The following is a 15295-nucleotide window of genomic DNA, read 5'->3' on the forward strand; positions in this document are numbered from 1 at the left end:
ACATAGGCCCTACACAGAAGTGATGATTTTTTGAAGATTTTATTTATTTATTTGAGAGAGAGAGTGTGTGTGCATGAGTGAGGGGGAGGTGCAGAGGGAGAAGCAGGCTCCCCGCTGAGCAGGGAGCCCAACTCGGGGCTTTATCCCAGGATGCTGGGATCCTGTTCTGAGCCTTAGGCAGACACTTAACTGACTGAGCCACCCAGGCGCCCTGGAATCAATGATTTTTTAATGGCTCTGAATAATTGGGGAGAATAAACCTACTTTCCTGCCAAACATTAGCTCAGAAAGTATTTAACATGCATGGCATCCAGACCAGGTGAACCTTCCCTTTAGGTCCCAGTCCAGTTTTGGTGGGGACCAGCTGTCGGGTCCCCACCAAAAGGGCCTCCCCTCCTCTCCGGAGTGGCCCTACCCTGCCTTCCCTTTGTCCTTGTCCCAACATCTCAGACTCAGACCTCACCCTGTGGCAAGGGCCTTCTGCCCCAAATACGAAATTTGAATTTAACCCTCAGAGAACATCACGCAAAGGAAACTGAGGGACATTTTGTAAGATTATTATCTTGTAATCTTGACTAGGGTCAAGGCTAGGAGCCTCAGGCTATAGGACTCTCCCCGATTCAAGGAGACTAAAGGGACATGACAGAGAAACCCAACATGTAATCCTGGATCTTTACCTTTTTTCTTGGCTCTGTGGAGAAGCTGGCAACATTTGAATAAGGTCTCTGTTGGTGACACTGGTTTCCTGATCTTGATAATTATACTACCGTTATGTAAGAGAGTTTTTTGTTTTTAGGAAATGCACTTTGAAATATTAAGGGGTAAGAGGACATGACACTTTGCCACTTACTCTCAAACAGCTCAAAAAACCTTTAAAACACAATATATAAAACATATGAAAATGTCTATCTACACACATATATATGGGGAGGGGGTCAAACTATTTTTTGCAACTTTTCTGTGAGTCTGAAATATCTTCCTTCAGCCCAGACAAGCACTGCACAGTCAACCACACTGCCTCCCTTCCACTTTGTGAAGGTCCTTGGAAAAGGGTGTGCAGGGATTTCTTTTGTCCTCCTTGGGCCACTGGACTCATGGGCATATAACATTACTGTGGGAAGGGTCCTCAGAGACCACCCAACTCGAACCCATCCAGGTGACGTGGCTTGTCATCCCTTGGCTGAATGGGCCCGAGCTGGCCTGGATTCTGTGTCCCGACCCCCCACCCAATGCTCTGTCTTCGACGCCACACTATGCGACTGCACCGTGCGTTTGGCCACAAAGGAGTGACAGCTGTGGCAGGACATGAATCCCTCTGGCCTTGAGGGCAACCGATGGAGACCTGTCAAGAGGGGAAGAGGCCCCGGAGTCAGCATCCTCTTCCTTTCCTGCAGAGGGACTGGGGTATGAAAAATGTTCAGCTCTGATCTCTTCTGCTCCCGGGGCTCAAATGAGTCTCGAATTTGTCCCCCAACCCCGACCTCTGTCTGAAGTCCCCACTCCTGGATCCAACATCCAACTCTTGCCTGTTGAAGGGGCACCGCTAGGCAGCACGCAAAGCCCAAAGCTCCCCTTCTCCCCTCCCCCACTCTTCATCTCAGTCCAGCCCTTCCACTCGCCTGGTTGCTCAGGCCAAGCCCGGAGGGTCAGTGCAGCCTCCTGTTCACTGGCCCCCCACAGCCTCACCGTCAGCCACATCATCCTGTTTGCCCCTCTCCCGCCAACACAGACCCAGAACTGGCTTTTCCCCAGCACCACTGACACCAGCCTGACTCAGGCCATGGCGCTTTCTCCCCGGGGCTCCCACGAGCACCTTCTGATCAGATCCCTTTCCATGTGTGTTCTCCGCCGGTGACCAGAGGGAGCTCAAAACCTGCCCAAGCACTTCCGCCTCACTCTGGACTAACCCTCACAAGGGTCTACCCCGCGGGTCTCCTGCAGAGTCATGCCCCTTTCTCCCTGTCCTTCACCCTAGAAGCTCCAGGCACCCCAGCTCTGCTGCCACAGGGGCATGACCTGCCTGGCACGCCCCCGTTTCAGGGTCTTCCCCAGCTGCTCTCCCTGCCGAGTCCTTCTGCCAAGTATCTATGAGGCCCGTCTCCAAGTTCACGCAGGAGCGGCCTCAAGCCTCTTCAGACCGGCCTTCCCTGACTGACTCATGGGAAACAGCACTCCTGCCCTCCCCCACGCTGATTTTTCTCGTCTCTATGCCTCACTAAGTTCCTAGAGGCCGGGGATCTATTTGGTTCCCTTTGTATTCTAGCTACTGAGTGGCACCTAATAGGAGCTCAGTACATGTTAGTTAAAGTAATGAATGAATGCATTGTTAAGTTAAAGAAGCAAGCAGCGGAACAGTGTCTATAATACACACCCACTTATTAAAAAAGAAAAAGAAATGAACACATCTATGCTTGCCTAACTCCTGGAGGAGTTAATAGCTATGGCTTCTGGGAGGGTGAACGGGTAGCTGGGGGCAAGGGAGGAGGAAGACTTGTCAGTGTAGACCTTCTTGGTACCTTTTGAAATTTTTTTTTTTTTTTAAGATTTTATTTATTTATTTGTCGGAGAAAGAGAGAGAGAAGAGAGAGAGGGCAAGTAGGGGGAGAGGCAGGCAGAGGGAAAAGCAGTCTCTCTGCTGAGCAGGGAGCCTGACGCAGGACTCGATCCAAGACCCCGGGATCATGACCTGAGCCGAAGGCAGACGCTTAACTGACTCGGGTCCCCAGGTGCCCCCCCTTTCGAATATTTTCATAGGGACATGTGTTACTGATTTGATGAATTAAGGATACATATGTGTATCAAATCATTATGTTGGACACCTAAAGCGAATACGATGTTATATGTCAATTACATTTCAATTAAAGAAAAGGCCACCTGTAATGAAATCCACGTCCCCCCACCCCGAATGTTATAAGGCACACTTCCACCCATGTGGACACACGTGTTACGGATGTAAAATCGTGATACACAGATTCTGTTTGGGCAGGTACATCCCCCCCATTTTTTTTTTTTTTTTTTTTTTTACTGTAACACCGTTTGGTGAAGTTTATCCTAGTCGAGGCTAAGAGACATGATATCTCGTGCCTACAGTCAGAGTTCTCAGAAACATCCCCCCCCACACATGCAGTCCCCTAGAGACCTAACTAAAAAGTAACTGAAAGGAAGACTGAGACAGAAGAAACAAAGGCAAATGAGCTGGAAGGATTACTGGTGGTTAAAAAAATAAAAAATAAAACGTATGCCCAACCCCAAGGCCCAGCCTAGGTGGGGGCTGTGACTTTTCTAGGTCTGAGGGGCCTTGGGGCCCTCTGCTGTATCTGGTAATGTCCCGGCCCTTCAGGCTCCTGACAAGAAATATGAAAAGACATTGTATCTGCGAAAAGGGGCCAGGGGCCGTGGTGGAGCGCTAGACCTTGACCCCCGCGAGCGTGGGCCACCTCTCTTGCCACCTGAGGGGCTCTGGGCAAATCACTTGCATGGCCTCAGTGGGTCTGGGGTCCCATTACTGTAGTGAGGGGTTGCGGTAGAGGACTCTTTCCAGCTCTAACACTCTGTAGTTCTGTTTCAAGTAGATGTTGCCTGTTGGACCTCACCAATGGACAGGTGCTCTGTGAGATCCGTGCACACAAGACACTGACATCACGGGAGCCCTCCTGCCTGAAACTGACCCAGCCGGGCGTCCTCTGGGCTACCTGAACCCGAGCATGACTGAGTCAGAATGCTAAGGCTCACCCTCCTGCTTCCAGAGGCTTCCTTGTCGAGCCCTGGAATTTGGGGCTTTTGTACCCTGTGCCTCTGCCAACTTGTATTAGCCAAGTAAAGTGCTCTGGAGAGCTGCTACACATGATCTGAGCAGAACAACCGGAGCCTGGCGTGGACAGGGCTTCGTCTGCGTCCTCGGGGCTGGGCCCACCCAGGAGAGCAAGGACAAGGTCAGGTGGTTTCACGAGCCAGTAGGCCAGACTATTAAAGTAAACTTCCCTTTCCTGGAAGATGCTGGCAAGGAAAAAACCATGAAAGGCCCTCAGGTAGGGGAGGGGAGTGGGCAGTGGGAGAGAAAACTTGTGGACATCGATTCTCAAATTATCTGCAGGAGGAGAAGGAAGGAAATGGCAGGAGGGCATGGGAACTGGCTTCTCCCTTTGGAGTGCCTGCACGTCACCGTTTTCATGACTGCAGTTGCCTTGCTAGCTATTTTAGACCGCAACTGATGCGACGAGGACTCGTCCTCTTTCCCTCCGCACATGCCCGTGAACTGGTGGAGAGAGGTTCGGGAGTCTGTGGGGCTCCAGAGGGAATTCCCTGGGGAATTAAAGGGTTCTCAGTGGCCGGTCCTCAAAATCGAGTTTAGGGCGTGGTTACAGCAGGGAGGAATACTCAAGGGTGAATGAAAATCCTTTACGTCAGATTGGAAGGAGAAAAACGTCTATCTCTCAAAAGAAGTTGGATGATACCTATGGTTTGATTTTCTTCCTATTTCTTCAAAGTTTTATGTACTTATATAATCTCTACACCCTACAGGGGATCGAACTCATGACCCTGAGATGAAGAGGTGCATGCTTCTCTGACTGAACCAGCCAGGTTTGATTTTCTTAACCAATTTTCTTAACCCATGTATTTAAGCTTAATTCTGCCCTTACTGTGAAAGCTCAGGAACTGTAGTCTTTGGAGGGGTCTTTTGGGACCTGCGGGGGGGTGCGGTGTGGGGGAGGGGCACAGAGTTGTCACACTCAGAAAAGGGAAACTCCGTCCCTGGATATTAAAGTAGAGACAAGACAGCGTGTGGGCTAGAGGATTTAAACTGAGGGGAGCTTCAGAATCCCTCTGGGGTAGGGCCTGTTCTTTATTTCAAAGGCCCCAGAAACAACTGCAACCCAACCTGCTTGTCTATTGTTGTCCCCATACCCTCTGGTCCCCAAGTCCAGGCGCCCTGCCGAGAACCACGGCTGGACCTGTTCTGGACACTTAAGGCCTAAAATGAATCAGCCCATGAAGTTTCTCCCTGCGTTTTGACTTCAAAATCTTCACGTACCTATTACAGTTGTGCCTCATAGCGATCTCCTTGGCCTTCAAATGGGAGAACTGGGGGTCTACCCCCCATTTTTTTCTATTTAAGAACATTCCAGAACTGTGTGTATAGCCTGCAGGCACCTCAGGAGGAAGTGCAGTGTAGTCTGTTTTAACACCAAAGGAAGGTCATGTCCCATCTCCAGGCCAAGGCCTGCTCTCTGCTGTCATTCACCAATATGCACTGCAAACAGTTCAATGTTACCTTTACAAATGCACTGTTTAAAATGCTACTTTTAGGGGCACCTGGGTGGCTCAGTGGATTAAAGCCTCTGTCTTCAGCTCGGGTCATGATCCCAGCGTCCTGGGATTGAGCCCCACATCAGGCTCTCTGCTCGGCGGTGACCCTGCTTCCCCCCCTCTCTCTGCCTGCCTCTCTGCCTACTTGTGATCTCTGTCAAATGAATAAATAAAATCTTAAAAAATTTTTTAAAAAATGTTACTTTTACCCATCACTTTCCAAATCTGTAAGGCCCCCTCCCCAACCACACTGTCCCCCTTGCTTCTCCTCAAAATAAGGCCTTGACTCTCTGAAAGTGGCTTTTCCTTTTTTTCAGTTTGCCACTCAAAGCCTTCCATGATCTGGCTCCAGTATGATCCTCCAAGATTCTCTTTCTCCTTAACAGCCCAGGCCCCCTGCTTCAAGCTGGCCGGCAGCCTCATTGTTTCACGTTCTCCTCGAGTGTTCCAGTAACTGCGTGGGATTGTATCATCAGGATTATGGATGCAACTTAACCATTCCCAATGGCTGAACATCTTTCTGCTGCTCCTCTCTGAATTTTGTCAGGAAGGGTCCAAGGAATCGTCTAGACCAGCAGTTGTCAACTTTGGCCAGTCACTGGAATATGGGATTATGGGCAGTGGGAGGGTGAGGGGTGGGGGGTGGTGCATTTTTTTTTAAAACTGAGATAGAACATGTATATAGGAACGGGCAAAAATCACAAGTGTACGCCCTTTAACTCTGGGTGTACAAAACAGCCTCATGTGACCAGCATCCACATCAGGAACCAGCATGTTATCAACAACCCAGAAAGGCTGGGGTGAAGGAGGCTTTTGAAAAATTCTCACAAGTCAAGTCCAGGAATTTACATCTTTAAGGTTTTCCCCAGAGAAGTCTGTTTTCCCACGCACCTACTGGACTCGGAGAGCAGGAATCTACCAAGGATTTTCAAACTGCCCCTCATGTGTCACCCTGGGGGATGGCGGTTGAGGCAGGGAAGTGTCAGACCCGCCGGGATCTCTTTCTTAAACGGAGACTCCAGCTCAAGAAAGGCCTTTTCTCTGTGGATGGAAACAAGCCCTCACTCCACAGTCCTGAAAGCTAGCCGTATCGGTAGGTTCAGTCGAGGAAATAGACCTACGAGGAGGGGTCCGGGTGGATCTGTATATATATGCATCAAGGACGGGACTTGGACCTTTCAAAACAGGACTTGCTGGTTTAACAGCCCCTATAGGGGGCTGTTGTTTTGGTGTTCGATACTGGAGCGTGAAGTCCACAGGGCAGGCAGTTAGGAAGGAAAGACCTTGGTAGACCAAGAACAATCTAGAATCCCATGAGGATGGATTAAAACTCCTGCTGCCTTTGACCTTGACAGTAGGGATATCTTTACCCCAGGAGCCATGGAGCTAAGCACTTGCAGCTGGCTGGAGAGTCAGAGAAGCCAAGGCGGGATGCCCGGAAAGGCGGAGGGATGGCAGGCCTGGCCACTGCTACCTGGCAATCGGGTGAGCCAGCAGGAAGACCACAATGCACATACTGCTTCCCTTCTGTCCTCCAGCTTTCTCGAGCCCTCTGTGGCCCAACCCAAAGAGGAACCCACAGGCCAGGGAATTCTGGGAGATGAAGTTCAGCCTAGCCACGCCTACCCACGACAAAGCCATCACCACCCTGATTGCTGGTTCTGATGCTGGTCTGATTGCTGGTTCTCAAGCCTGGCTACTCGCTGGAATGACATGTGGTTTTAAAAACACAGACGCCAGGACTAGCACCACATTATGGGAAAGCTTCCCAGGCCACCCTAATGTATAGTCGTGGCTAAGAACCACTGCCTGGCCACCTGGGGACTAGCTCCAACCTGGGGCTCAAGACGATCAATTCTTCTCTCTTTTTGCCCCAGGAGGAGCATAACAAGATCTGGTTATTCTTTCAAAGATTTTCTCATTCTTCTGCCTTCCTGCATCAGTCTGTCCTCTGTGCACGAACCCAGCCACAACCTTCCCTCAGTCTGCAGCACGCTGGCTGCCCAGTGGACCAAGCTTCCTGGCTATCAGTCCTTCTGTGCTCAGTAGATCGGGGGCACAGCGGGCAGACCCTGGGATCATCCCAATGCCAGCAAGCTCATCGGGAACTAGAGACTCAGAAGGTTTCACTGGTAAGCTTCTAAATAAAGCACCTCTTCCTCCTAGGCATAGACGAATTAAAGGATTATAACGCAGCCAAGTGGTCAGCGGGCACTTTGCCAACAGAGGCCACTGGAAGAGAGGGATGCGGAAGAGCTCGGGGCGGGGGAGTAGGTCCAAAAGCATGGGCAGTTCTTCGTGCCGAGGAGTAACTCTGTCACAGGGAATGGTCATTTCCATGATGGATTCGACCCATTGCTTTCTTTCTCCTAGCCGCAACATGGTCGTTCCTAATGAGGTCTGCGGCTGAAGTGTGAGACTGACACAACTGGTCAAAATAAGGTCTTTGGGATTTCCTCTGGGTTTGTATTATTTATGGCCTCCCCATTACAGTAGTGAAAGCCTGCTGCCACCCTTATTTACCCTTACTATCATTACCCCTTATTTACCCACACTCTTATTTTAACCCATAGCCCATACCCATACCCATACCCAATACTCTTATTACCCATACTCGTACCCATAAATCTGATTTACCCTTATTATTATTACACCTTATTTACCCATACTCTGTAAATAGTTTAGAGAGAGAAACCTTCTGAGAGGCACCAGCAGGAATCTTTTGGACCATCTCTGTGAAGCCACCCAGGGAAAGATTGGGAAGTGCTCCAGAATGTTCAGTGGCCTATGTTTCCTGTGTGAGGTCGCTTTCTGTGCCCAAAGCGGATCTGAAGCTTCTTGAGGGCCAGGCTGATCTTTGATCCCCCTTTACTGGGATCCCGGTGCCTAGGACAGGGCAGCAGGAAGGATCCCTGACACACAGATCCCAAGTTCCAGGTTCCCGTTATAGCGCTGCTCCTCAAAAGTGACTTGAATCCTCCCTGCCTCAGTTTCTGCCTCTGGGAAGTGGGAAGTACCTACTTCATGCAGCTTTTGGGCAGCGCCCTTGAGACAGCATGTGGGGAAATACTTCTGTGACCCAGAAGTGTCGCCTAAGCGGGAGAAACCGTGGGAAGAGCTGGTACTTCTCAAGAACTAGGTGCTCGCTGAGTCCCTTGTCGAGGAAAGGGAGGCACAGAGGGCTGACCCCAGGCTGCTGCCAAGGAGATGCCTAGAGGTGGAGGCAAGGGGAAGGTGTCCCTGAGAGCCCTCGGACTGACAGCAGTCCCTTTCTCCCTGCCCCTCTTGGGGGATCCCTGCGAACACTTCCCCGCTACAAGCTGGTTTTGGCCTGGTCCCCCGTTCATTCATTCATCGTCTTCATCCGGTGTCTCCTGGGCACCTGCCATGTGCCGAGCACCGTGCCGGGGGTTGAGAATTGAATGGTGAGCAAAACCAGATGAGGTCCCTGCCCTTCCTTCCCAAACAGGTTTGGACTCAGGCTTATGCACCGAGAGACCTGGACAACTAGCTTCATGCAGGCCCAGGGACAGATGGCAATGTCGTGTTTTAGTGCGATCCTAGAGTTAGCTGAAAAATATCAACGAGTTGAGGCCAGGTGTAATATAAAGAAGAAAGGGAAGAAAAGGTAGAGTCCCACCAACCCCCTGTCGCGTTCTCCCTTACTGTGTCCTCACCTCAGGCTTCAGGAGCCTACCCTTTAACTGTATCCCCTGTTAAAACCAGCTCTCACCTAACTTCCTCGTGCTAAGGTGGTCAGTGCTCTCGTGGAATGACACTCCACAGGGACGAAAGCCTCGAGGTAAAGGAATGGTATCCCTGCTGGACAGAGAGATGTGAAAGGGCACCCTAAGATCATACCACAAGGGTAGTCGCTGCAGACAGGCATTTCCAGGGACAGCAAGGTGGACAAAGCAGGGGCTCATGGCAGGGGGAAGGTCCCCAAAGCAAACCTTTGTGGCCTTGAGCGATTTCCAGAGATCAGGGAGGAGGAAGAGGGGGAGAAGATGTTGTCAGGCTCCCAGAGTCTGTTTAGGGAGGGTGGGTTTGCAGGTGTTTATATCAGTACCAAAAGCATCTGACTAGATAATTAGCTACATTAAAAAGAAAAAGGGAAAAAAGAAAGACCAGAGGATTTTCAGTAGCCAGAACCCAGAAAACGCTCCAGCCCCAGGCTCACAGTTCCGACAAAGCTGCCAGAAAACCCCACTGGTGGATTTCCACCTGGATTTATAATTTACCTCTCCATGAGAAAACAAAGACATATTTTAAGATGACCACCCCTCCCCCTCTCCCCAAGCCAAATTCTGGAAGGACTGTAGGTAATATAAACCCCAAGGGGACTCATTAAAACAGAAGTTTCTATTGTAAAACAAAGCATAGACACTCAAAACCACACAAGGCAAACGGACTGCACTGGGCAAGATGAGAAGGCAAGCGCCCCAGGAAGCACTGGCCAAGGGAGGGGAGGGGACTGTGCCGCTCCCCCCAAGAGGCCCCTCCACGCACCGGTCCCAACTGCAGCCCTTGTCCCTCCCCGGCTCCCAGAAGCCACCGCACTCCTAACTTCAGTTCCTCGTGTTTATTTATGGTGTCATCACCCATGTATCCCGAGACGCTGTAGGCCAGTCCCGTCCATATTTTATTTTATTTTTGAGGATTTTCTTTCTTTGTCAGAGAGTGAGAGTGTGCAGAGCACATGCAGGGCAGAAGAGGGAGAAGCAGGCCCCCCGCTGAGCAGGGACCAGGATCTGAGCCGGAGGCAGACGCTTAACCGACTGAGCGCCCCAGGCGTCCCAACCCGTATTTTTAGATGTCCTTTACATTTCTTATAAGTGGCCACGAGTTCTCCCTCCATCTATGCCCTTTCCTTGCACATGATCTGTGGAAGGCTCAGGCCACCAAACCTGCCTTTTCCCACCATCCGGATTTTGTCTTGGTGCCCGCCAAATGTGTCCCAGGGCACTCATTCTTAACCCAAATAATCACATCTGAGAAAAAGCCCGTACACAAGGAGGGCGCACCTCACCGTGATCACGCTCTCACATTAAAGGTCATGAGACAGGAGGAGAATGGGATCTGGGGGAGCTCTCTGCGGAACTAGTGATTTACGACTTTTTTTTTAAACAATTGGAAATGACTGGGGAATGCTTCTCTTTCATGCCTTTCAATATAGTTTGGAATGGGGTTTGACATCGCACTATGCCCCAGGGCCCAGGGTTGTCTATTGTTAAGTTTTATCAAAGATGATTGCATAATAGCAGCCTGGATGTAGCAGGAGCCGAAGGAATCTCGACCACTAACCAGACTCACCAAATGTAATAAATAAATGATAGATGAAGGGAAGACGAGACGGGCCATTCACTTATGGTCTGGAGCAAGAACAGTTACACTTAGAAAGTTTTTCCTTTTTCCAATCTCAGCAGTCAGTCCCACAAACACAATTATTAGCATTATTGCAAAGGGCTTTATCAACTATTGACTTAATAAAGAGTGCATCCACTTAATGGTGACCTCTAGATCCCCCCTCCAGTAAGTCCAGGACCCTAAGTTACATGCTCCAGGGCCCTGACACCCCAAAATGGACAAGAGAAATGAGCACTCTTGTACTAGGAGATGAGAGGTTTTATAACATTTAAAATTAAACATGTGTGAGGGACGCCTGGGTGGTTCAGTCACTAGGCGTCTGCCTTTGGCTCAGGTCATAATCCCAGGGTCCTGGGATTGAGTTCCGCATCTGTCTCCCTGCTCAGCGGGGAATCTGCTTCTCCCTTTCCTGCCCTTCCCCCCTGCTCGTGCTTTCCCTCTGACAAATAAATAAAAATCTCAAAAAAAAAAATTAAACACATGTGGGGTTTGTTTTAATTTGCACAGAAAGAAAAAATTCCCAAAACTGATGGGTATAGCAAAAAATTCAAAAGCCAAGGCAGTCCTCAAACGCAATAGGCTCCCAATACTACCTTCAGACCTTTAGTACAGCAGAAGTCATATAAAAGCCACGGAAGGGTCCTGAAAGATGTCAGGGGAATAAAAGAAGTCAGGCAAAGGTCCAAACAGATCACATCCTGGTTCTCGGTTCATATTTCTTCCCTTGGTTCTCCCAGGGGGTTTTATTTGTGAAGCAGATCAGGATTGTTTGTCGCTGTTAATAGCGGGGAGGATGCGGGATGGCAAGGAGCAGGCATGGAAACTTAAGGAAACTTCTCTGGTTATGATCGGGAGAAGAACTTAGGCACAGTGGACTGGCAGACCGATGTCTTTCCTGGCCTCAGGAGTTTTTCAAATCTGCTTGCAAGATTGGGTTCCTGCTCTTAGAGTGTCGATGGTTAGTGAGTTGCAATTTGGTAAGTTTTTACAGTGCTCTAGGGTATTTCCAATGATGACATATGTGTTTAAAGCTCTACAACCGAATTAACTTGAATTCACTTTCACTGAAAAGGCAAATATGATTCAGAAGCTTTTTTCTTATTCTTAGTGCCCGTCCTAGGCTACCTTCCTAAAAGATTGGACACTCCCTGGAATTCCTTCCTGCCTGGGCTCTGTGACACGGTCATGCTGGGGCTTGGGTCTAGCTGCTTCTCTTCCTGGCTGCTCCCCCTGCGCCTCCAGCCCCTCTCTGGCTCACTAGGCCTTCCAGAGAGCTCTTCCCTGACCCCTTTCCTTGTACCTGTCCTCCACCCCAAACCCATCAAGGACTCCTGTCTTCTCAAGATTCCCAACTTCAGCCTCTAAGAACCACCCAGCGTATGATGTTCTGGAAGCGCAGGCTGAGCTGGGACCCAGGGGGGTGTCCTAAGTCAGACCAGAACTTGGAAAGGGGGTTCAATCTACCATGGCTTCCATGCCTCTGTTAGCTCACTTCCCCTGCTGGGGAGGGCTCAGTCGAAGCACGTTATATGCATTATGGTGTTTAATCCTCACACTGCCTCCCCAAGAAAGCATGATCACACCCGTTCGCTACACGGGAGATTTCAGCCAGCAGAGGACAGGAACTCGGTGGGGCGGAGGGGAACTCTTAACCCAACTCTGAACCACCAAGCTCTTCCGTCTGAAGCAGGAGACTGTGTCCTTGTGTTTCTGGACATCTGAAGGACTCAAGAGCTTTGGGGTTTGCTCCTTTGGGGGACCAAAGGGAGGACAGATCAATGGTTCCAGGTTCCAGCTCTGCTGCCCCTGCTGGGCAGCCACGGGAGAGGTTCCACCCCTGCCTCCTCACACCGACCACCCAGCTTCCCCGTGAGGGTCTGCCACTGAATCAGGTACAAGGCGTTTGCCTTATGACTGTCAAGGAAAGTTCTAGACCTGGGAGCTGTGGGGAAGCAGCAGAGACATGCGTGGATTGGTCTTTAGATGGGCAACAGGGGCTTCAGCCATCATGCTCAAGGTCTTCGAACCCACCCGGGACCATTTTAAAGTCTTCTTGGAAGACTGCCTCCTTACTTCACAGACCCATGTTCCACACCATCAACTACTACATGGAAATGAAATAACTGGTGGTCTTTTCTCCTAGTTTTTTTTTAAAGACTTTATTTATTTATTTGGCAGACAGAGATCACAAGTAGGCAGAGAGGCAGGCGGGGGGAAGGAGGCTCTCTGTCAAGCAGACAGCATGGTGTGGGGCTCTATCCCAGGACCCTGAGATCATGACCTGAGCCGAAAGCAGAGGCTTAACCCACTGAGCCACCCAGGTACCCTTCTTCTAGTTTGTTCTTAACGTTCTTCCTGTGGAGTATCTAGTTTCGTCAGCCAGGGTTTAGAGCATGGAGGGGTGAAGATGAATGCTGAGATTGGCCACTGGAGGTTCATTAACTCATCACATCTTTCTTTTTCAACAGGAGTCCGTCCCGAGATGGTAAGCGTGGGGCTCTGGTGCAGCCTGGGCCACTCGCCTCCAGGGCCCGCACACAGAGAGACGGGCTGCATCTCGGTGAGGCCTAAGCTGTTATGTTGGAGTAACCATGGGCCTATGGACTTAGCTGGGGTGTGTGTGTGTTAGAGTGACCTACCCTGCATGGACGGTTCTGGTAGAAAGTGAAATGTAAACAGAGACCCCAAAAAAGCTCACAGCAGTGAAACTGCCCTCACACAGATCTCACACCACGGCTAGCAGCCTACACATCCAGCCCTGTTCCTCCTATTGGAATGCAGGGAGTTAGAAATGAAACGACCCTAGAAACTGAAACCTACTTATCCATGGCAATGTAAGAAATAACTGAGGTTCACTGGGCCCTATTACAATAAGTGTGTGGGGTATTCTCTTATCCTCAGATGCTCACTTCTTCACTTGTCTGCACCTGTTGGTGGCAGCTGGAGTAATCTCACCAATTCTGCTGTGTGTGCAAATCAACTTGATTTCCCTCCGAAAAGATAAAAAGCAGTAAAGCGATGAAGTTACAATTAAGGTCCGTCACTGAAAGCACAGAAAACGTGAAAAGGCTGAGGAGGACTTGTCCTGAGGTCACCAGCAACTACTGAGTTGAAAGACTTGTTTTCCCCTCATTCCTTGCTTGCTTTACTGTATGTGATGCTGTGGTCAATCAACACGCCTCCTCTCATTTCTTGAAATTCCCTCCTCTTTTGGCTTCCATCACACTACTCCTGGCTCTCATGCTGGCTCCCCGTTAATCTGTCCATCCGTCCATGCAACCATTCATCCATCCGTCCACCCATTAATCCATCCATCCATCCATCCATCCATCCATCCATCCATCTAGGCGTCCGACAGCTAGTGACAAGCACTGGAAAAAATGACAAAGTATATTCATATCTGGCTTTACAGTTAAAAGATGTTTATATTATTTCATGAATTTCTCACTACAACCAAGTGAAGTGGCTGTTGGCACCCCCACGTTACAGATGAGGAAACAGATCCCGAGAGGACCTGTGATTTATTTACAACAGCACAACCAGCAGGTGGCAGAGTGTGAACATGCATTCAGCTTTTCATTCCAGAAAGAATTCATAATGGCATTCTACTGCATACTGGTGGACTGTAATCTCTCTACTAGTTAAATGTCATGATCCAGTCAATATGTATTTATGAGACAGTGCTAGGCTCTGTGGGATCAAAGACTGGGTCCCTGCCCTTGTACAGTTTGTGGTCTACTGGGAGGAGACAAACATTAATCATGTGTTCACACAATAAACATTTGTTTTTGGGGTATAAGAGAGTGCTTACTTAGTTATGGAAATCAGAGAAGTCTTCTAGGAGGAAATAATCACTAAGATGCATTCTGAAGGATAAGTAAAGAGTTAGCTTCAGAAAGGGGAGACAAAAAAAAATTGTATACAGAGAAGGAAAAGCATATGCAAGGGCCCTGTGGCAGAAAGACCCAATGAGCTGAAACGCTGAAGGTTGGCTTGACTGGCATACAGAGAGTGAAAGGGGGCCTGGCACAGGATGTGGTTCAGACCATGCAAGATTTTACAGCCATGAGAATGATTTCCTTTGAGCTTAAAAGCAATGGGAAGCCACAAGTCAAGAGAATGGTATGATTAACTTTGATCTTTGATTCTGACTTTGGTGCGCAGGATGGATTGTAGAGGAGCAAGAGTGGAGGCACGGAAAACAGCCGGGAGGCTTTTGCACTTGTCCAGGTGAGAAGCGATGATAGCCTGGACCAAGGTGGTAGTGGTGGAAATGAGGAGAAGAATCCCACAGAGGCCCCTTGCTCTGTGCAAGCCCATTTTCTCCCTAAACCCTGTCACCAAGAGTGTGCTCACGAGTTTGCAGCACATGGAAGCTCGTCCACACTGCAGGGCTCCGCTGGAGTCTCTTCTTCCAGGAAGCCTTCTCCAGACAAGGCCAGTCCTCCAAGATCTTTCAGAAGCTCTGTCTACCTTCTGCACTGTCCATTCTCACACCTGATTCTCCTCTATGGCTTGGCTGTTCTCCGGTCCATTCCTGGAGATGGCTTCATTTGTCTTGTTGTCTTGCTTCCTCCCTTTGGAAAGTAAATGCTTTGTTGGCATTTGCCGAATGGTATCA

At 49.6% G+C, this 15295-nt stretch overlaps 1 protein-coding gene across 7 annotated transcripts in view; it reads right to left on the reverse strand.

Annotated features, from left to right (window-relative positions):
• Positions 1-15295, reverse strand: part of ATXN7L1 (ataxin 7 like 1) — a 235357-nt gene that overhangs the window by 113689 nt on the left and 106373 nt on the right. Inside the window, exon 4 of one of the 7 annotated variants that reach the window (XM_032305534.1) lies at positions 14052-15251. The exons of the other annotated variants lie outside the window; for them this stretch is intronic. Coding sequence (XP_032161425.1) covers positions 15166-15251 — 86 coding nt within the window. The 3' untranslated portion in view covers positions 14052-15165. Of the gene's footprint in view, positions 1-14051; positions 15252-15295 lie in introns of those variants that run through there. 7 annotated transcript variants of the gene reach the window in all.

Source organism: Mustela erminea, chromosome 11 (assembly GCF_009829155.1).
Source record: "Mustela erminea isolate mMusErm1 chromosome 11, mMusErm1.Pri, whole genome shotgun sequence".
Classification (NCBI taxonomy): Eukaryota; Metazoa; Chordata; class Mammalia; order Carnivora; family Mustelidae; genus Mustela; species Mustela erminea.